This window comes from Accipiter gentilis, chromosome 23 (genome assembly GCF_929443795.1).
Source record: "Accipiter gentilis chromosome 23, bAccGen1.1, whole genome shotgun sequence".
Classification (NCBI taxonomy): domain Eukaryota; kingdom Metazoa; phylum Chordata; class Aves; order Accipitriformes; family Accipitridae; genus Astur; species Astur gentilis.
In genome coordinates this window covers 17,034,668-17,056,602 of record NC_064902.1, presented here as the reverse complement: position 1 = coordinate 17,056,602, position 21,935 = coordinate 17,034,668, and the positions used below count along the sequence as shown (strand labels likewise).

Genomic DNA, 21,935 nt, shown 5'->3' with positions numbered 1-21,935 from the left:
AATAGGATAGCTTGTATCCCAAGGGTATTTTTCCTTGCAGCATTACTATAGCTGAAAATGAGTCCTCACCAGAAAAGTGCCTTCAGCTGGGCTCTTTCAGTGCTGTCCACGTGCAGCTCGCTCCCGCACCACTGCTGAGAGTGGCTGGAGTGGGAGAGGCTTTTTTGGTCCCCAAAGTGAACTGTTACCTGGGAAAGGGTCCATCTATATACGAGGACAAAAACAGTTTTATGACTACAGCCCTGAATCTGGGAGTCAGGAAATTCAAAATGACAATTTCTCCTAGGCTTATCCGATGGCTTTTATATGGCTTGGATGATATCGGTGTCCCCCATTTATACCACAGTCATCCCACTATAAAATGGGGGTAAACTATTTATTGGCCATCTTTGGTGCTTTCTGGAATACATGGAGATAAAGTTGTTTCGAAGTGTCTAGCATTACCATTTCTACCATCTGGGGCCAGAAATCCTGGAGGACTAAGTGCTGCTTGGCCTTTCAGCCTCTGCAGGGAAACCCTTTCTCCTTTCTGCTGTGAAGTTTAGTTATTTGCAACCCAGTAGATCAGATGCAAACTCTCAGCCACCAAATCCATAGGACCGATGGGGTTGTAGAGGGATGGTCCCTTATGGGATCCCTCAGCGTGAAACTAAATCCGCCGGTGGGGAGGAAGAAGTTGTTCTTCCTCTCTGGCTTCTCTCACGACCGCTGCGTTCAACAGAGAGCAAATATTCCCTTTTTCATCCCTTTTGAGCATCGCATATATGGTCTTTTTTATTAGACACCTGCAGCCTGGGATATTAATTAAAAGACATGCATAGATGTAGACAGAGCCATCAAAATGGTGTTGCGAATACCGACTGTGCTGAACAGGTTGCAGAACCGCAATTACATCTCGTTTCCAGCTCGATCCCAGGCAGCTTCTCTTTCTTGTTTTTGCAGGCCTAAAAACGGTGGGAAATACTGCGTGGGTCGTCGCATGAAGTTTAAATCCTGCAATACCGAACCGTGCTCGAAGCTGAAGAAGGATTTTCGGGATGAGCAGTGCGCCGACTTCGATGGGAAGCACTTCAACATCAACGGGCTGCCCACCAACGTGCGCTGGGTTCCCAAATACAGCGGCAGTAAGTGGGGGGGGACACGGGACGACGGATGCGGATCCTGCCTCCTGCATCACCACGTCGGGGTGATGGCATTCAGATAAATGTGCTTCTGGTTTTCCTCCCTCCCATGCCCAGTCCTGATGAAGGATCGGTGCAAGTTGTTCTGCCGAGTGGCTGGAAATACGGCGTATTACCAGCTGCGGGATCGCGTCATCGACGGGACGCCCTGCGGCCCCGACACTAATGACATCTGCGTGCAGGGCCTTTGCCGGGTAAGTATTTTTCCCTTCTCTTTAGCGAGGGCGATTGCCGTTTTGCGTTGGCAGGATGGTCCTTCTGCACCTCGCTCCAGCCGGTCGTTGGCGTGCCCTCTTCATTTGGGGGCCGCCGGCAGCATCCGCGAGCCCCGGCCGGTCGGGAGCTTGTGCCAACCTCCAGGTTTGCAGAAGAGTCGTGCGTGGAGGGTGTCTGTACGTCTGCCCTAAGTTACTGAGGGCTGTGGAGGTCCGAGCAGGAATCCAAAGGATGCTCCCTTCTGCGTTCTGCCCTGGTTCTTCCCGGTCAGACTCCGGAGCACTTTATATTTCCATTCACAATTATTTTTGATGCTTTTCTCTATGGGAACAATTGATGCAAGAAGTTTTCTTTAGCGAAAGCATCACCTGGTGCAAATGGCAGTTCTGATTCTTGCTTTGTAAAAAAAGCCTTTTGTTTGAAAATGGTGTGGGATGGCCACACTGTAAATCAGCAGAAAAATGTAGGGAAGCAAAACGATTTGTCTCACAGCAGCCTTTTGCATACACAGCTTTTGTGTGCCTTAATTGGGAGGTTTGTAAATGCTGTTCTAGTCTGTATTTGCTCAATCTAGTTTTTTCAATTTTTCTCCTAAAGCAAGCCGGATGCGATCATGTGCTGAATTCAAAAGCAAGAAGAGATAAATGTGGTGTTTGTGGTGGGGACAATTCTTCATGCAAAACTGTTGCAGGCACATTTAACACGGTGCATTATGGTAAGAATCTGTTGCTAAAAACTTTATAGTGAAAAATGTGGGTCTATAAAAGCCATTACCACAACTTAATCTACAAAAACACTGATGTAAAATGCAAAATCCTTCTAGCTGTAGCATATTCCATTTTATAACTATTTATGCTATCCCTAAATGAAAAGCATCGGCTTGTGTAATGTGAGGTAATTTTGCTCATTTCCCTTCCCCCCGTAAAAAGCAAATGAAATTTCTGTGTAATAGCCTTGACTTTCCGTTAAATCTTTTCTAGGCTATAACGTTGTGGTCCGCATCCCAGCTGGTGCAACTAATATTGATGTGCGTCAGCACAGTTACTCAGGGAAACCAGAGGATGACAACTACCTGGGTGAGTTGCAGTCCTTGTTTCAGTCCAGAAATCTGCTTTATTGTCTGGTTGTGGTGACATATCTACTGGCTGCTCTCTGCTAGGGAGGATGAAGGGTTCATTTAAGGGAGATGTTTTCTTAAGGAGAATTTCTCTCGTATGTCTACCAAACATTCAGCCTTATCTTGTTCCTTCTTTTTGTTCATGCCTGCCTTGATGCAAACTTTGGGAGGTTCACAGATTATAAGAAATACCCCCTTGGAGTGTCTCTGGGGCTGGGAAGGACTATCGAGCCTGGGCTGTGGGTGGGAGCTGAGGCACAAAGCTGAGAACCAAACAGGCTTCTGAGTTCTGCTGGAGTCTCCTCGTCACAACGTAACACGTCTCTGCTGTCACTGTTCCTTGGCTGGAGAGTAAATATGCCATACCCTGAAAGACGTGTGTACAAGCAAATCCAAAGAGAAGTTATTTTCTATTCCTCTCAGAATAATAATCCTGATTTCACTTAGGCTGAGCCCTTCTTGTCCCTGTCTGACAGTGATATGTAACTGTAAAGAAATACCCTGCACCAAAGCCATTGGTTTGATTTAAACCTAACAATAACTTGGCCTTTGGCTGTCAGACATTCATAGTCACTGTTTTCTCTAATCTGTGGGTATGTTTCTAGAGGCAGATGAAGACGCTTGTGGTGCGGTGTTAGACCAGTCTGCTGCATGCACGTATGCTTTTAGCACGGCCATGTGTCTCTTTCCCACCATGCTGATCAGTAATTCATCCCGTAGAGAGTTCTGTTTGGGTTCAATAGCAGAGATAACACAAACGCACGTTAGGAGTGATGTTACGCCTGCCAGTCTGTCGTGGTTTAACCCCAGCCAGCAACTAGGCACCACGCAGCCGCTCGCTCGCTCCCCCTGCACCCAGTGGGATGGGGGAGAGAATCAGGAAAAAAAGTAAAACTTGTCGGTTGAAATTAGAACAGTTTAATAAGACAGAAAGGAAGAAATTAATAATGATAATAACAAAAATAATAAGATGACAATAATAAAAGAATTGGAATATACAAAACAAGTGATGCACAGTGCATTTGCTCACCACTTGCCGACCGATGCCCAGTTAGTTCCCAAGCAGCAATCCACCTCCCCAGCCAACTACCCCAGCTTATATACTGGGCATGACATCACACGGTATGGAATACCCCTTTGGCCAGTCTGGGTCAGCTGTCCTGGCTGTGTCCCCTCCCAACTTCTTGTGCCCCTCCAGCCTTCTTGCTGGCTGGGCAGGAGAAGCTGAAAAATCCTCGACTTGGTATAAACACTACTTAGTAACAACCGAAAACATCAGTGTGTTACCAACATCATTCTCATACTAAATCCAGAACATAACACTATACCAGCTACTAGAAAGAAAATTAACCCTATCCCAGCCAAAACCAGGACACAGTTGAAGGCTGGTTTTGCCATTAAGCCCTGTTTAGGTCTCTCAGAGTCTCTCTGGGCCGCTGATGGAGCAGGGACTCGGGCTGTGGCCCCTTGCAGTCCCAGGGGGATGGCTGCTCTCCCGGCTCTGTTCCTCCTCTTTTGCACGCCCCGTGCCTGGCACTGCCCGCTGTGCTCCAGTAGCACGGGGTCCCTTATTTACATGTCTGAGCAGGGCATTTCGTTTCGTTTCATCTCACAAAATCACTGTGGATGTTGAGCATTTTTGCAAAATATGGGACTTGTCCAGTTACGGCGAGCACTTGGGCCATGTTAAAAACGGGGCTAGGCTGGTGGTTCCTAGCCCATTGAAGGTCGAGGAACTCCCTTGAGAAACAAGTAGAGGAGACTATTGTGCACCAAAGGGAAACGACGCTGACAGCTTTGGCTGTCGCTCTGAAATCCCGTCCGTGTGGCTGGACCCTTCATTCAGGCAAAAAGCTGAGCGGGTGCTCCCTGTCCTCATTCCCAGACCGGGGTCATGCAAGGCTGTCCGTCCCTGCACGCGAGCAGCCGTTCACTTACAGCCGCGTTGCACCGTTTCTGCACATTCACAGCACTGAAATGAGATGGTGCAGCACGAATGCACGTCAGTACCAAGAAAACCTTCCTGAGGTGTGATAGTTTTCTGTCCTGGGGGAGGGAGGGAGGCACGTTTCGTTATTCCTCTTTTCTAGAAAGAGAGGAATGCGTTGTGCCTATTCAAACTGGTTCACCCCAGAAGGAGCCCCAAAGAACTCCTCGGCTCTTCTTGGAGGGCCTTTAATCTTCTTGGGAAGCAATGAAGGCAAATCTTCTTTAATGTTGCTTTAATATTGCTGGGAAAGCATCTCTTCACATTAGGCCTGACTAGAAGCAAATGAGAAGTGTGCATGTGTCCACTTATTTTGCAGCTCACTGAGTGTGAAATCTTGGGCCCTCAGTACTGTGAACCTTGTAGTTGCTTAACAATTTAGGAGGAATTTGATGTTGTCATCAAGTCCAAGACATGTACCTACTGTTGTAGGAGATACAGTAAACGGGAAGGAATCCTTTAATGAGTTTTACTACTGCCTAATGACATTAAAGCCTCCAAAGTGTGGAATTTGGTTGAGTATAGCGTCTGCTTTGTGCGTTTTTCTCCGTCTATGTCTGTCTGCTACCGAGCAGGGTTTTGCTTCATTATCTCTCCTCATTCGGTGTAAAAACCTTCCCTTTGGTGTTTTGGTGTTAAGTTTAGATTTTTCTGTACAGAGGCTTTGTAGTAATGTAGCTGTGATGGGTGAAATGGTGGGGAAACTAACTTAGGAAATTAGCTACATAATCGCATTAGTGTGAAGTTGTGCAGCAGACTGCTGTTTTCAGGAAACTGTTCCTTTTATAAAGCATTTAGGCTTTAAGCCTTCAGTGCTTTCACATACCTTAAGATTTGGAATAATAAAAAGTAGGGGGGGGAGGAGGGAGAGAGAGGGGGAGATACTGACCAAGCTCCCTGTAATTATCTACTAGAAAATGACATTTGGGCAATTAGGGTACATACATTTACCCTAAGAACACACCTGGAAACAACAGGGAAGCCACCCTATCCGCACGGCTAACAAAAAGATTTGGGCAGGATTATTTTTTGCCATATACGAGGGGATACAGACTGTGTGTGCTGTGTACAGCAGCCGGCCCGGCATGCCTCTTGGGTATCTCTCTGCCCTGGGTTATGGGTGAACTATTTAGCAACAACTTCAGGCATTCAGCCGTCATTTAATGAGGCTCTCCGGTGGAAAAAGGAGAAGGCACGATGTCTGTAAGAGCTCTGCTGCTCTCTTTACATCCTTTCTGTCTGAGAGTGCCAGTGGGCTTTTCCTCCCACCCCAATGAAAAGGAGCACTGAGAGCGCATGACCCACGTTATTATGTACGTATGAGTTAATTCTGCGTCTTTAGTTCTTGTTTTTTGCACCTATGCAGCCTTATCTAACAGTCAAGGAGACTTTATATTAAATGGAGACTTTGTCGTCAGTATGTTTAAAAGGGAAATCAAAGTTGGGAATGCTGTGATCGAATACAGCGGATCGGATAATACTATTGAAAGGATTAATTCTACAGATCGGATTGAGCAAGAAATAACACTTCAGGTGAAGTATATGTTGTGCGTGTGGAAAAGTCTGCCCAGCATTACGGGACTGAAAACAGTGGGCAGCGAAGTCCGTTCGTTTACTCCGCTCCATCTTTTTTCCTCTCAGGTTTTATCAGTGGGCAATTTGTACAATCCTGACGTTCGTTACACGTTTAATATCCCCATTGAGGACAAACCTCAGCAGTTTTACTGGAATGCATATGGCCCGTGGCAGCCCTGCAGTAAGCTCTGCCAAGGTGGGTGCTTGGGAAGGCTTAGTTTTGTCCTGGATTTGCCTGGGATCTGGGTAGTGCTGTCAAATCCCTCTCCGTTCGATTTCTTTGAGATTCTCACATTATGGGCGTGATTGTTTCCCCGGGCTGTAGTAGTAGATAACATTGTACAAGGTGTAGCACTGCTCTGCTGCTTCTCGGTTTCGGAGCAGGGCACCTTTACAGCCCCTCTGAGCCGGGTAAACCTCGCGACCTGGTTTGCACGTGGGAAAGCTCAAGCACAGAAGAGATTCCGTGGCATTTCCTAAGGCTGCAAAAGGCATCGGTGTCTGGTTTTGGGTCTGACGTCCCATCGTTGCCACCTGCCAGGGCTGCGAAACAAGCAGAGCCCGTGCTTGCAGGCGTGCTGCAGCTCTGCCTGCGTCCATCTCGTCTGCGTTAAAGTCCTTCTGCTCTTTTTAGAGAGTCTTAAGCCCCTCCCTGTTTCCGAAAGAGATTGAAAAGTATAATTAAACGTCTCTTAATTGCTGCTATAAAAGGAGTAAGAGAAATAACTGATCTGATCGCTTTCCTGTATGACTCAAAGAACGTGCTGTTGTTTTCTGTGTAGGAGAACGCAAAAGGAAACCTGTGTGTACGAGAGAGTCGGATCAGCTCACGGTGTCGGACCAGCGATGTGATCGAATTCCCCAGCCTGAACCCATCTCCGAGCCTTGTAGCACAGAATGTGAATTAAGGTGCACTCTACTCAGCCGTGTATATACGTTACATTGTATATTTATTGTTTACTCTTCTTTCCTTTCACCTCTCACCGTAATTCCTTTTCTCATCAGCCTGTATTAGATTTTTAAAAAAGAGAAGGATTAGCAGTCGCCTCTGTCGACCAAGCGGGATTGGCATTGACCAGCTGTGTTTTGAGAGGCACTTTTCTACGTTTTCACATTTCTCTTGTTGGATTAAATTAACGCCAACTATAAAAAAATTCACCTAATGTTGAATAATCTCCCTGTGCAATAGAGTGCCTGAAATTTGCATCTGCCTGGATCAGAAATGCTCAGCACCATCCTACAAACAGCCTGCAAAGAGGGAAAAACATATGCTCAAAGCAAAAGAGTAACTAAGGCTGGGATTTATCATCATTTGCTTAAAGTGAAGAATAGGCTTAAAGTGTAGAGCGGGTTCAGGGCTGTCCCCAGACAACTCCTGGCGAGCTGGAATTGATGGAGCACGGCCTAAATCATCACAACCCATTTTCCTTTAAAAAGCAATCTGTTTTCCTTTCTGGAGCTTAAATATGGTGGCATTAAAGGGCTGCTGGTGAAGCAATTCAGATGGCCGTGTTTCCCGAGGGGTTTCTCCGGCTGTGTTAAACCGGGGGCTGTATGGGGGCTGTATGGGGGCTGTAGGTCGGGTTGTCGAGGTAACAGCTGTTGCCATTGCAACAGGTTGGAAACTTGAGAAGGGCAAACGCAGGAGTTTGAAAAGCGGGCAGGGACGTGAGGGCTCCCGCCATTCAGGAGCTATTGACTCCAAATCCCCTTGATCTTATTCTTCTCCTGGCTGTGCTGAAGTTTGCTCTCTGGGCTCTGTGCTCCCCACACGGGTCTCCGGGGAACGTGGCGGCCTCCTTCCCCAAAAGCCGCCCCTGCGAGGCGTGGGGGGCAATCGGCTCCTCTTGGCTCCGGGGTCTCCAGCATCTCCCTGGATCAGGCCTCCTGTCCAGCATCTCTTGTCCAGAGCTGGGGCTGGGGTTGATGCAAAGCGGGGGTTTGTCCCCAGGGGGGTCCTTGAGGGCCACCAGCCCCTGCTGCCCATCCCAGGAAGGAGGCAGCAGAGTGGGAACATCCCTAATCCCCGCTGACACCTCTGGGGCTCGTGTGTCATTCCCTTGCACTTGGAAGAACTGAAACTGTTTTGCAGGCATCCTGCCTCTCAAGCCTGTGCAGATCGTTTTCTGATGCTGTGTTTTTCAGCTTTTAGTTTTCAGAGGCCAAGGCGGCGCTCCTGCAGGGGAACGTGGCATGGGAATCCTTCAAAGCGCTGCTCCTTGCTTGGCCATGGACTCCCCCGTCCTCCTTGCCACCACGCAGGGTTGCAGGGTGGCTTTGCTGCCTGTAGGAGGGACGCGGTGACGGTTCCTTCCCTGCAAGGAGCAATGCCAGGGTTAATTCCCTCAGATTTTCAGAAGCCGCAAAGCATTGGGAAGTATTACAAAGAGCCAAAACTTGCAGTTCAGGAGCGTATATTCCTTCCTTACGTCAAACACCCTTGAGCACGTTACGGGCAGAGTCCCAGAGCCCCGCAGCTGACGTTTGCTCTCCTCGGCGCAGGTGGCACATCGCGAGGAAGAGCGAGTGCACTGCCCAGTGTGGGCTGGGGTACCGCACGCTGGAGATCTACTGCTCCAAGTACAGCAGGCTGGAGGGCAAGATAGAGAAGGTCGACGACCGCTTCTGCAGCAGCCAGCCCAAGCCGAGCACGAGGGAGAAGTGCACTGGAGACTGTAACGTGGGAGGGTGGAGGTACTCGGCTTGGACCGAGGTAAGGGATGCTAGACGGTACGGCGAACGCCGTCTCCTCCTTGCGCGGGGATACGTCAGGCTGTTTAGCTTGCAGACAGCGTGTCTAGAAAAGTTGGCCGCAGTGATTCTGCTTCCGTTGCTTTTCCTGGAGGACACTGTAGTCCACATCAGCCTGGTAGTCCTTATTTTCCACTGCAATTAATTTATGCTTTTAGGCATCCCAAGGCCTGTCTTCATTACGCTAAGCTCTGCTGGCTGTCTTCTCCTATCAGAGCCTGCACCTCTGCCAGGAGTTGGGGAAGACATGTTACCATCAGCAGAGGACTTCTGAAATTTGTTTCCTTTATACTTGTTTAGCTTTTCTACGAACAAGAAAATTCCTGAATGCAGGCCTGGCACTGAGAGAATACCGAGCCTGGGGCTTTCCAGGGAGGGCACGGTGAAGGAGAGCTGGCTGGTTAGAGGGAATTAATCTCTCCTAAAATGAGGACGCGCACCAGCCATTTGGGAGAACTGAAAGGCAACGCTTGTAAAAGTAATAATGGGGTTATAACCCGAAATGAATTTGTGAAACTCATTGCCGCGAGATTTTATTAAGCTTAGCAAGATTGGCTTTTTAAAGGAATATATAAAGTAACAGCCTGTTACTTAAAGTACAAATTGTTCTTCTGGAGGTTTTCTGTAGTCCCTTCGCAGTCCTGACTGCAAAGGAGGAGAAGGCAATAAATGGGCTCCCGGCCTGTAGCAGGGTGGCAGAAAGTATTTACTCAGAGTCTCTCCCTCCCAGTGCTCCAAGAGCTGCGGCGGGGGCACGCGGCGGCGGCGAGCCATGTGCGTGAACACCTACAACGACGTCCTGGACGACAGCAAGTGCAGTCAGCAGGAGAAGCTGACGGTCCAGCGATGCAGTGACTTCTTGTGCCCCCAGTGGAAAACGGGCGACTGGTCCGAGGTAGGCGCTGGCCACCAGGGTGGGCTCACCCTGCTGGTCCTCCACCCAGAGGGGCTGGTGCCTGCAAAGAGAGATCTCTGTCCCTGCTCATCCCTCGTGTTTCGGTTCCATCCCGGGTCGTGGTGGCACCTTGCAGAAGGTCTCCCTGAGCCCGTGCGCAGACACTGAAGTCACTGGCCTTGTGGCCACTGGTCAACTGGCCATTTGCCTCCCTGCAAAGCCACGCAGGGTTAGTCCCTCTCCAGCCCTGCAGTAACTTCTCCCCAGTTTTTCCACGGTTCCTCTGCACCTTTGGATAGTAGAATACCTTCTGCCCTCATTTTCCCTTGAGATTGTCCTCGCGAGCCCTGACAGCTCTGGCTGTTGCTGGAGGGCAGGATTTCACCCTACTGATACCTTGCTCAGCCCTCTCTCTGCTGTTTATTACCATTACCTCTGCCGCTGCTGCTGGTGTCCTTTGCATTGCAACAAAACCGTATTTTGATAGGCTTTTCCGTGCAGCAGGACCAGGGATGCTGGAGAACAGTCTTCAAAAGCTGCTTGTCGCCTTTGTGGCCAAATAGCTCTCGTTTCTGTGAATCACTTTCTTTTAGGAAATGATGAAAGCAATTAAGTGGGAACAGGGATTGTTCTCTGCAAAATATCTGTCTTCTGGGTCAAGCTGCCGGCAGCCCAGCCATGCCGGGGCAGTGGAAGAGGCGTTTGCAGGCCGGGGGAGCCGAGACCCTTATTGCACACACTCGGAGCCGAGGAGGTTTTTTGCAAGCCTTCGGCACCCCGTTGTGCAGAGCTGAAGCCCAGTCGGGCAGTGCTGCGACTTTGCCTTACGTCTCACAGCTGCTGGAAGTCCAGAGCCTTCGTGGTCTCGCTTTGCCCGTTGCTGAAGGGTCCCAGCCCCGCTGTGCTCTCCTCGCTCCAGCCTCTGCTCTGGACCAGCTCCTCAGAGCAATCCTGTCTCACTGCGAGACACTCGTCTTTTCCGGAGCACGTGGTCATTAGCTAAAGAGCTGCCTATCGGCACCGGTTTTGAAGCAGCGGTGGCAGCGGGTCTCCAGGTTTATTTTTCAGCACCGGGGAGGGTGCTGAGCTGGCAGCGCATCCCCAGCACCGTCTGATCTTGGGCTTTTACTCCTCGCAGTGCTTGGTCACCTGTGGAAAAGGGCACAAACACCGCCAGACCTGGTGCCAATTTGGAGAAGATCGATTAAACGACAGGTTTTGCGATCCCGAAACGAAGCCGGAGTCGGTGCAGACGTGCCAGCAGCAAGAGTGTGCTTCGTGGCAAGTGGGACCGTGGGGCCAGGTACCGCAGAGCCGTCACGGCGCTCCGGGCCGGTGGGACCTAGGTGCTGGTGGCCAAGGCTGGGCGCTATCCTTTCATCCAAATTCAGTGGCGTAACTGTGTTAATTGATTTGCACACCAAAGCAGCCCTCTGTTTGCTTGGGTTCAGCGGATGGGCAGCAATAACAGTACCTGCCCTTTGTGCTAAATTTAATCTGTGTCATACTAAATTGGCTGCGATTTTCAAAAAAAGCGTTTCTAAGGTTATGCTCCTAAATCCTTATTTAGGCATGTAAATGCATGGCCTAATTTTCACAGAGAAGCTGCTCCCATTGAATAGCTTTTGTTGCTTTTAATGTTTTCCAGTTTCTGGGTTGGTGAGGTTTTGGGTTTTTTCTGTTAAAATACAAGTTGCTCATTTCTCCCAGAGTGTTCTGGCATCTCCTTTTCCACAAAGCTGTTAGCTCTTGACTTAAAAAAACAGCAGCAAACCCAGACCAGTTGTCCCAGTCAGACTTATTTCCCACCAGCAAAATTATTCATTAGCCGCTTGTGCTACCGTGGGGCTGAACAACCAGTTTAAAGAAGGCTCTGATGCAGGTTCTACCAGACTGTGATTTACTGTGTGCAGCAAAGTAAATCATTTAAATGCTCGCACCTTCATTCCCGAGGAAGCAAGTGAAGCGTGCAGGGCTCTGGTGGGCGCAGTGAGTTAAAACTTTGACCTAATTTAAAGCTGAAATGCATGAAGTGGAGAGAAACCAGAAGGGAAGCTGGGTTTTATTTTTGCTGCTCATGCTACATGCCTAAACACAGGCTGGGCTGATTAATACTTTCTAACCGAAGCAGCTACTCAGACCCAGCACTTCTTTTTCCCGTCTGTCCCCTCCCAGTGCACGATGACTTGTGGCCAAGGCTACCAGATGAGAGCGGTGAAGTGTGTCGTGGGCACCTACGTGTCAGTGGTGGATGATAACGAGTGTAACGCTGCAACCAGGCCGACAGACACCCAGGTAAATCTTGCCGTCCCGTCTCCATCTTTTGCCAGCGTGCGTACGGAGGCATCCAGGCTGCAGCTTCAGGGGATGACTTGCTGCAGCAAAGGTTTGTCCTGAATGCAGTGTCTTGGTCGTCTGTATGGCTGTTGGAAAGGTGCAGCACAGCACCCTGTTTTGGTAGAGGTGGGACAGAGAAGCTGTATTGCGGGAGTTCCCATCCCGAGCCTCTCCATGTGGTTAACCTTACACTCTGAAGCAGCAGATTGCCAAAAAGGCAACGGGTGGCTTGTTATGAGGGCATCAAGACTTCGTGGGGTAAAGATTACCTTTGCTTATGGTTTTTATCCGTGGAGCTCTAGTCATAGGACGGGATGTGCGAGGGGCTGTCCAGATTCAGAGCTAACGCTGGTCTCTACGAGCTCGTGAGCTAAAGAAGCAGCCCTAGATGAACATGGTAGGACAACCAGAGACCAGAAGGATAAGATGGCACAGTATTTACTTGCCCCAGAGGCTGGGGTCTGGACACAGCAGACTTGCGTGGGGCCTGGGGTGCCTGGCTGCAGTCTGGGCTCCCTTGGCTGCAGGACCGTTGCTGTGTGGTACAAATGACAGCTAGGGGCCATCGTTTCTTGTCTGCTGCACGTGCCGATATAGTGTACGTGCCAGCTACAGTTCCAGATGCATACCCCCTGGCCGGATAAATTGAGAAACGTTGCACACCCTTTGCAAACGTGCTGAAGACGCTTTCCATGCTGTGTTCGCTGGTACTTGGAAGCAAAGGTGTAAATTCCCATTTCAAGCAGAAGACGTGTCCAGGGTGTCTGAAGGAGCTGAATAAAACGGAACGTTACCATCTGTCTGTCATCTAGGAGAGTCGTAGTGCTGATGCCCTGCCCAGCTTCAGTCTTGCATGACTTCACAGAGTTTAACTAAGGCCACAACATTTAGAGAGGGCTGTTTTTCCCATGTATGGAGATCAATTGCACTATAGTGAAGGGGTAACAAACCCGCTTGTCATCAGCCATCATTTGGCACGCACGTCTCCAATGTAAGTAAAATCATAGCAATGCGGAAATCATTTCTGCCATCTGTCAAGAGCCGCTCTTTTCCCTCGCAGTGACGATCAGTATTAATTTCATTTTTGGCAATGACTACTTGTAGGCTCATGGAGGAAAGTCATGGCTATTCATCACTTCTGTCGCCAGACCTCCCAGGAGGTCCAGACAGGACCAGAGCCCTCCTGTTAGGCACCGTACCAAGGCTGAGCAGAATGACATGCCTGTCCCCAAAACCTTGCATACTTACTGTGTGGTGAAGATCAGCACGTGGATATAGGTGGTCTGGTGAGCTGCAGGGAATCAAGGGGCTGCAATCAGCTCAGCAGCATAACCTTTATTAAGTGGGCTGCAGGCCTTGTGCTGAAGGAAGCGAGCTTTGAAGGGAGATGAAGTTGCTGCTTTGCAGATGTGTGCTCATACCAGAGCTCTCATAATGAACTTTTCATATTTTGCCTCAAAAACATCTGGTTTTAATGCATGGAGATGGCACATGGTTATGGGAATCCCTTTTGTAGAGTTCCTCATAAGTCAAAAGTCCACTGAGGGTTCTGCATATGAAGCCCTCAGGGTATCGATACCAAGTTTTGCTGATTTGCCAAGAGGACGCAAGGAGAAAGCCTGCCAACGTGCAAGCATGCAGGTCACAGATTTTCAGGACGTTGCGTGTTCTTCATAATTAATTGAAGAGGAGGTGGTTTAACTGCAACATCTGCAAATTCTTTATTTCCCTCTTTTCCCTCATGTATTTCGTGTACAGGACTGTGAAATAGCAGCGTGTCCTCCCCATCCAAATAGTCCCGAAACCAAGAGATCCATATCAGGCATTCACAGGACACAGTGGAGATTTGGATCCTGGACACCGGTAAGCGTGTGTCATAATACTTTCAGGATTATTTTACAGTAGACCACGTGATATTTTTAAGTGCACTTGACCAACTTTTCATTCTAAAGCCCTTGTAACATATGTCAGGAAACTTTCTAGCGGAGTGCTTGTTGCTCTTCCCTAGTGTTCTGCAACATGTGGGAAGGGTACCCGGATGAGATACGTCAGCTGTCGGGATGACCAGGGCTCGGTGGCCGACGAGTCGGCTTGTTTCCACCTCCCAAAGCCGTCAGCCACAGAAATGTGCACCGTGACGCCGTGCGGGCAGTGGAAGCCCTTGGAGTGGAGCTCTGTAAGCATCACGCTGTCTCTTGCAGGAGAGCCTTATAGACCTCATTGCTGGAAATGGGTTTCGTTAATCTGTCACACTTGCCCTTTTCTAAGTGGGGAGTTTAAGGTTTTCTGCTGTTCATTATTAGCAATAGCTGTCTGTCTGATTTTCAAAGCTGGAAATGTGACTGTGTCTCCTTTTCCCACTGTAATGCAGTGCTCGGTGACTTGTGGTCAAGGTAAGGCAACGCGACAAGTGATCTGCATCAATTACAGTGACCAGCTGGTGGATAGGAGTGAGTGCGATCCAGACGACCTCCCTGCCACCGAGCAAGACTGCTCCATGTCTCCTTGTCATCCAAACAGCCACGACTACGGCAGGCCCATCCACCCTTTCCTCTATCCGGATCATCGCCTGAAACTGCACCCTGGAGGCAGCCCAAACCGAAACCGTGCGCATGTACCGGGAGGCAATCAGTGGAGGATTGGCCCCTGGGGTGCTGTAAGTGCTCTGACTTTCTTATTGCTGGGGTTTGGGTGGTTTTTTTCTTTTTCCTGGGCTAATCCAGGCTTTTCTTAAAGTCACCACGCAGGGAAAAGAGAGATCCGTCTCCCTGCTGTCCGTTCACACGAGCAAGTGTTGCAGTAGGGCGCAGGCGTCGCTTCTCAGCCTCTCGCCCCTCGTACCTCCAAGGTTCTCTAGGCAGAAAGCTGATGGCATCATTTTCCATGAGGCAAAGGCCAACCTCTGCTTCTTGGCCGTCTCCCGGGACATCTACAGCTGTGTGGAGCTGTTGCCAAAGCACAGCAGAGCCTTAATGCCAGCTCCTCTCACCCCAACCAGTTTGCAGTGCTTTATCACTGAAGTCCCTAAAGGAAATTAAGCGCAAATGGGATGTCAAACACTGCATTCGTTAAAGGCAGTGGGGATTACTCACCTGCTTAAAACTAGGCTCCTGTTTATTTTCTTTGCTTAGTCAGCACCTAAGTCATTGCACTGCCATTAGTAATAGCTGGGTTTTGAAGTTAATAATGCCTGTTAGCTGTATTAAATTTCTAGTGGTGCATTCCCACGGTTCAAGGCACTGGGAAGGAGCTGGGAATGCAAAATTATTCCTGGACTCAACGAAGCCGCGGGCAATTGTGTCTTCCAGTGCTCTAGCACGTGTGCGGGTGGGTTCCAGCGGCGGGTCGTGGTGTGCCAAGATGAAAACGGATACACCGCAAATAACTGCGATGAGAAAAGCAAACCCATGGAGCAGAGATCGTGCGAATCTGGCCCCTGTCCTCAGTGGGCTTATGGCAACTGGGGAGAGGTGAGTGCACCATTCATCCTGGGCTCCCTGCCCAGGGAAGGCTTTCATTAGCGGGTAGCTGAAAAATGGGAGAAGAGGGGGATATGGCAGTGGCATTTATTAGAAAGATTGGAGCATGTAAGGCAGCCTCTGATAAATGAGTGAACCCTAGCAACTGCTTGGTGGCGTTTTCCTTTCTGTTTGTGATGGGAAAATTTTCTTCCCAGGCAAAAGCAAATTCTACAAAAATCGAGAGGTGGGGGGTTTTTTTGTCTTTTTAAGAGAAGTCTAGTTTAACTGAAAGCCCTTTTTCTTTAATAAAAAACACTGCTCCCTTCTGAAAATTCATCTGAGATTAATAATTAGAGACATAAACCTCCAGTATCACGTTGGGTCTGGCAATATCATTGTGGAGCAGCATGAACAGCTTTGGGAAGAGAGAAGCTGAAGGAGCTGATGCCCCATCTGAGGCTCATGCAGCACTGGGGGGGGGATTTGGCCGGAGTGGGTTGGTTGGGAACAGAAACAGCCGTCGGGTCTCGAGAGGCACTAGTGCTTCGAGCAACCGGTTGGCAGTATTTTTGCTGCCCAGACGGTCATTGCTCTGTCCTCTGCTGACTTCCAGTGCACGAAGCCATGCGGGGCAGGGACAAGGACACGGCTGGTGGTTTGCCAGCGCCCTAACGGAGAAAGGTTTACGGATCTGAGCTGTGAAATCCTTGACAAGCCGCCGGACAGAGAGCAGTGCAATGTGCAAGACTGTCCTAGAGATGCTGCCTGGAGCGCTGGTCCTTGGAGCTCGGTACGACCATAAACTCTTTCTCTTTGTGAACCGTTTTGTGGATATCCCGTAACAACAGATTTAATTTGCTTCAAACCAAGGTGCTAATGCTTCGTGTCTTAAAACTGCACTTAATGAGGATTATTGACAATATATTCAGAATAACATCTGTTCAGGAAGGGCTTACATTAGGGGAGCTCAAGTCCTTTAATTTAAAAGGCACTTTCTGCTAAGTAGCCACCTTTGTCCATTTTATTACACTGTGCGAGCGCTGTGCATTATGAGTCTTGGTTCTGACTGAGTTCTTTGCATATGGATTTAAACCTGGCATTTAAGCAGTACATTTCCATGAAGTTAAATTGTTCTGATACTTAAAGGTAATACTGCACTGTGCACCTACTGGCTTACCAGTTGCGTGTTCTCTGCCAAAAGCAAGATGACGGGGGAAAACGTGTACTAAATCGCATCAACTCCCAAGCATGTACAAGTGTGTATAGATGTGTGTGCGTGTCCCTACCTGCCCCCACACACAGCTATATAGAAACAGGTGTGTATTCACACCCGTGCTCTATTTCTGTTCCTGTGTATATCTACTAGAGCGTGCTGTACCGTGCAAAAGCACCTGTAAGCTGTTCTCGTGCATCTCTCTCGTTCTGGAGAGTTATTGTCTGGCCTGATCTCCAGCTGCCGCTCTTAAATGTTGTTAAGTCAGTAAGGGATCAGCAAGGTGGTGGAAGGCTTAAAGCCCTGGGAGTTTTCTCATAACAAAATAGCGTTTGGAGCAGAGGTGCCTTACACTGCTCCTTTGCCGCTGGAGGAGTCTGCTACAGAGATGCTCTTGTGAGGGCAGAGCAGCCCTGAGCCGCAGGGCTGGGATGCTATTTTGGGTCCCGCAGCTTTGAAATCCTCCCTGCCCAGAGCAGCACCTTCTGCTCCCGGCGCGCCAAGGCGAGCGCTGCCTGGGGCACTTCTGGCGCGCTGGAAACCACGGACCTGCCGGTTTTGGAGTGGCCTTCAAACAAATGTCAACCTTTATTGTGTATTTTGTTATAAAAGTATTTGAAGAAGATTTAAAAAAAAAAAAAAAAAAAATTTAATCTGACTCAAAAGCACTTTATAGGAAAAGAAAAAAAGAGGCCTGTTTGTAATGCATTGAACTTCCTTAATTGTCACGGTTTGAAAAGTCGTCTTGCTAAAACGTAAGCGCACTCTCGTTTCTGCGGGTGCTTTCAGTAACGTGGATGCCTTCAGTAACGCTCCTCAATATTTTTATCGTACCTCAGTGAGTTATGCAATAGCCATAAAACTGCTGAACTGGTGTTTATACGGTGCTTCACCAGTACAAGGGACAGTGATATGAAATATTTCATTTGAGGTGCTAATGGATCACTTGTACGTTGATATAGTTGGTGCTAAAAATGAGCGAGGTGAGCTAAGCAGAGCTAGCAACGCGTGCGGTGGCTTCCCCGCAGAATTACCGGCTGGGAGTTGCTGCCAACCTTTGTTACCTGTGCTGGACCATTTGCAAGAACCAAAGGTGGGACAGAGTTGTGTTGCATTTTGGTGTCGCTCAGCGTTCAGCCTCTTCACAGCTATTCAGGATCAGGCTCCAGGGCTGCGTCTGCTCCTCTTTGTTGGAAATGCAGGGTGCAGTCCTGTATTTTGGGTTCGGGTTGGGTGGTTGGATTTTTTCCGCCCAGGAAAAATACCCTTGACTCTACTAAGTTGTATTAACCTTGGTGGGTTGTCCCTGCTCAGTCTCCTGGGAGCGGGTGGGATGTGGGGCAAACAGGCAGAAGGCAGGGGCATCCTATCCTGCCTGCGGCATCTCCTCCATGGGTGACGGGGCTGCAGAGCTGAGCCCCGGTCGTTGCCACAAAGTGACTTGATTTATTATTTTTTTTAAGTCTTATTACCAAGGTGTCCTTTGGCTCTGATGTAGGGGACCCCAGAGCTGTTTGAAGACTGAATTGTATCTATGGGGTCAACAGGGCTTCATGTCCCTCCTGCAAAATACTCCACATGTATGTCTACCTCGTGCTACTACTGTAGGTAGTAACGTCCAGACTTTTTTTCTTTAGTGTGGTATCGCCTGGATTTGCTTTAGCTCTGTCATTGGTTGCAAACATCATTCTGTAGCTGTACATACTTCATCTGTTGGGATGGAGTGTCACTACCATATTTTTTTGGTCACTTTTGAAACAAGAGTATAGTATTAGCTGAAACTTTTCAGCAGTATGGATTTATGTATTTATGTAAAAGTGTATTTATTTTTCCAATATTGTTATTTAATTTTATATAAATATTGCATACATTTACAATGTTTAATGTTAATGTTGAACAGTGAAAATTAAAGACAAGTAGAATGTAATCATAAATGAATTTGTATAATGATTTCTTGAGTCTTTCGCTAAATTAAGATCATATACTTAGTTTTGGTAACTTCTACTAAACTTTCTGAAACGGTACTGCAATGTTCCATCTCTTGACTCATTGGTTTGTTCTCCAGCAGAAACTGTCATTTTCAATAATTAAACAAACACAGTTAAAAGCATATGAATGACGAAGTTTGGATAACTGATTTCTTGCAAGCATCTGATTGGCTTAGCTTTACTCGAGTTTCAGTGAAATTAGTACTATAAAATACATACAAGTTAAAGCAGAGAGAGTCTGAAGAGTCCAACCCACAGTCCTCAGGCGAAATTCCACTGGGATTTTATACAGTAAACAAGTGATTTTATCTGGCTGGTTAAATCCAGGTTTTAAAGACATAATTAAATGAATAAACAGATTCTGTATGTAAATGATAATTTTATAACAGGAGACTGGTGAGATGCCTTGTCGTTATAATGTATGTTCAAAGAGGACTAAGAGGAGGTGACACTTTTATTTCCGTGCTTATTTAAGAACATGTATTTGAACACTGCGGAATTGTACGCCGTGTGATAGACCTGACCTTTTTATTAAAATAATGCTTTAGAAAACATGCAGAGACTGTCACCAGGATACAGAGAGTGTGTTTTCTTCCCTGAATGCCTTATGGTATGAACACAGATCTCCATACGTGCTCTCGAATACCGAGAGGAAATCTCACCATGTTCTCCAGAACGAGGGAGATATTCACAGGGAGTATTGCCCATCGCTTCACTTAAAACCTGAGGCTGAATCCACTTCTCTCGGAGCAGATCTGCTCCTTGCAATGATCTCTGTGAAATTTGGAGTTTACCATAATATCCAACTGTATCCTGATACAATTTATGAATAATGCTGAATTAACTTGTCATGGGCTTCTCATTCTTTCCAAGTTAGGAAATGAGCACAGATAAGGTAAAACAATTATATCTCACAGCACCCTATCCTGGTTCAGTCGGGTGAGTCATTTGAGCTTCGCGGCACTGGGACAGTAATTATTTGACTTTGATTTGTGGAAAATGAGCAGGTGGGTTTGGGGATTTTTTGGTTGGTTGGTTTTTCCCGGAAAGTATTATAATCTTAAAAGTAATCTGCCTTGTCAAGTACTTATCACTTTTGGGTATCAAAAGTTCTAGCTGCTAATGCAGTGGTTGTGTAGCTCTTAGTGCCTGCAAAACGGCGGTCTGTGCTCCCCACCTCCTTATTGAATAGACAGAAATGCTGGTATCTTAATCTTTGAGGGCCCTTTGATCTAGCAATGAAGAATTGGAAGCTTGGCATAAAATAATTAGAATATTAGCTGGCTAAGCTCCAAACTCTGTTACTATCAACGTGAATTCAGGTCTGGGTTAGGACACCCATCGCTGTATCCCTTTAGCTGGAAGCTGGTGGCATTGGCGGCTTTGCAGGGCTCTTCGGCTGCACGCAGGGACGTGGGTAGCAGCGAAGGGGCTCTGGGCTCGGTGGGAAGCAGGAGGGCTACCTGGCCAACGTCTGTCTCAGGGAGCCGGCACTCAGGAGTTTTAATCTTAGAACTGGTGTCAGTGGAAAGTTCAGGTTATTTGTATTTCATTCTGTCAAAGCCCCAACACGTTGTTTACAAAATACCTTGCCCACAACGCTGGCTGAAAATAGACTGTTCAACAGCAATATTCTCCACGTCGTTGTTCTGGTAACATTCTTAGCAGGCAGGATGTCAGCTCTCGCTAAGGCAGAAGTGATAACCAGGGGCAGATTTGGTTGCAAGTGTTTATAACTCTGCTGTTCTCTTACTCTCTTCTGCAGAAAGTGAATTTGCTGTGACAGCAGCATTACTGAGCTGCTGCATGATTCCTTACACATGTTTTGCAATAACAAAGCCACCCTTGAAGATGAACTGATAGGCACGCTGAACTCTCCAGTCACTCAGTGATTCACGCTGCTTTTTCTGTCCTTCATTCATACGATGATGGTTTAGGCTCTGAGACTGCGACAGCAAGTCTGTATTTCTCTGTAGTGCCAGGTATTATCGGAAAACTAATAGAACCAACCCTACCCCGAGAGCCTGTGGGGGAAGGACAAATGTTGCCGCAGCAGAGGAAGGCTGCGCGTACGGTCCCAGCACCCATAACCCAGGCAGAGGGATGCACTGGGTGGCTTTAGAAAAACAGGTAGAAATAGATGCCTTGGTGAAGATTGAATAAAGCTGATCCAGACCAAAACGAGGACTTGGTAGCCTACGCATATCCCCAGCTATCTGTCTGAAGCTGTCTCCCTCTCAGAGCTGTTTACTGGACGCTTAGGCTGGCCCACCAAGGCTGCTGTCCCTTGGGTTCCTGGCTGTCTCCCTTTTAGGATCAGTCAGACTGCCTGACCCCAGGGATTCCCAGTCGGTGTGCTGGTGAAAGGCAAGTAGTTGTCTGCTTTGGTTCCCCGGTCAGAAAAAGGCCTTTGACAGTGCAGACCTCTTTGCTTCTGTTAAAAAAGACAAAGCAGACCCATTTCAGCCCTCCCCTGTACTCCCTGCTGTGTGTCACCAGTCCAGAGCATCCCACCGCCAGTGCCCAGCTTCAGCCTCCCTCCAAAACTGCACATCCCTGCGTGACAGCTGGGGAGGGCAGAGCCGTGCCAGCCGTCTTACCATCCACATATTCGCTGCCTCGTGCCCTTCTCAGAGCTCATCGCAGAGGGTAAATGCAGTTGGGGTTTTTGTTTGAAGAGTTTCAGCCTGTTGCTCCTCTGGGGCAGCAGCGATGGATGCTCCTGCAGCTCTTTCCTCAGCTCAGTACCCACCGTCCCTGCCGAGGCTTAGAGCCACAGCTGGTGGCTCCAAGCTGGTTACAGGTGCATGAAGCCAGCGGTACCCAGCTGTCTGGTAGAGGAACATCACTTTACTCCTCTCTCGCTAGTCTAAAATCTCTGATTTTTATTTTCCTTTCCATTTTTGTTGTTTGCTTATCATCACCGTCTTTCATTGCTACTTTTGTTTCTCCTTAAATACGGAGAACTGTATAGGTATACTTTTGCTATTCGTTCTGCTGTCTCCTGTTTGCTAGTGTTGATGCTCCAAGAGCAGGATAACAACCGTCGAAGCCCGTCTGCTACGCCGCAGGTGAGGGACCATCCTGTGGCACCATGTGCTTAACGCTGAGCCTGCACTTAAGTGCTTTCCTGGATCGACTCCTCGCAGGACTGATCTCCTGCAACTTAATGCTCAGCTTTTGCAATCCACGCTCCTCCCTTGCAGGAACCTGT

General features: G+C 48.3%; 1 protein-coding gene across 5 annotated transcripts in view; it reads left to right on the top strand.

Moving 5' to 3' along the window:
* ADAMTS9 (ADAM metallopeptidase with thrombospondin type 1 motif 9) overlaps positions 1-21,935 on the top strand; it is an 86,933-nt gene that overhangs the window by 31,599 nt on the left and 33,399 nt on the right. For all 5 annotated transcript variants that reach the window (XR_007509293.1, XM_049826542.1, XM_049826541.1 and 2 more), the window contains 16 exons: positions 943-1,124; positions 1,239-1,375; positions 1,995-2,112; positions 2,378-2,473; positions 5,868-6,034; positions 6,143-6,272; positions 6,859-6,985; positions 8,579-8,789; positions 9,558-9,722; positions 10,861-11,025; positions 11,898-12,017; positions 13,818-13,922; positions 14,068-14,235; positions 14,431-14,715; positions 15,368-15,529; positions 16,134-16,310. Coding sequence is in view for 4 of the 5 variants with exons in the window: in XM_049826542.1 (XP_049682499.1) it covers positions 943-1,124; positions 1,239-1,375; positions 1,995-2,112; positions 2,378-2,473; positions 5,868-6,034; positions 6,143-6,272; positions 6,859-6,985; positions 8,579-8,789; positions 9,558-9,722; positions 10,861-11,025; positions 11,898-12,017; positions 13,818-13,922; positions 14,068-14,235; positions 14,431-14,715; positions 15,368-15,529; positions 16,134-16,310 (2,515 nt within the window). In the remaining variant the exon portion in view is untranslated. The remainder of the gene's footprint in view (positions 1-942; positions 1,125-1,238; positions 1,376-1,994; positions 2,113-2,377; positions 2,474-5,867; positions 6,035-6,142; positions 6,273-6,858; positions 6,986-8,578; positions 8,790-9,557; positions 9,723-10,860; positions 11,026-11,897; positions 12,018-13,817; positions 13,923-14,067; positions 14,236-14,430; positions 14,716-15,367; positions 15,530-16,133; positions 16,311-21,935) is intronic.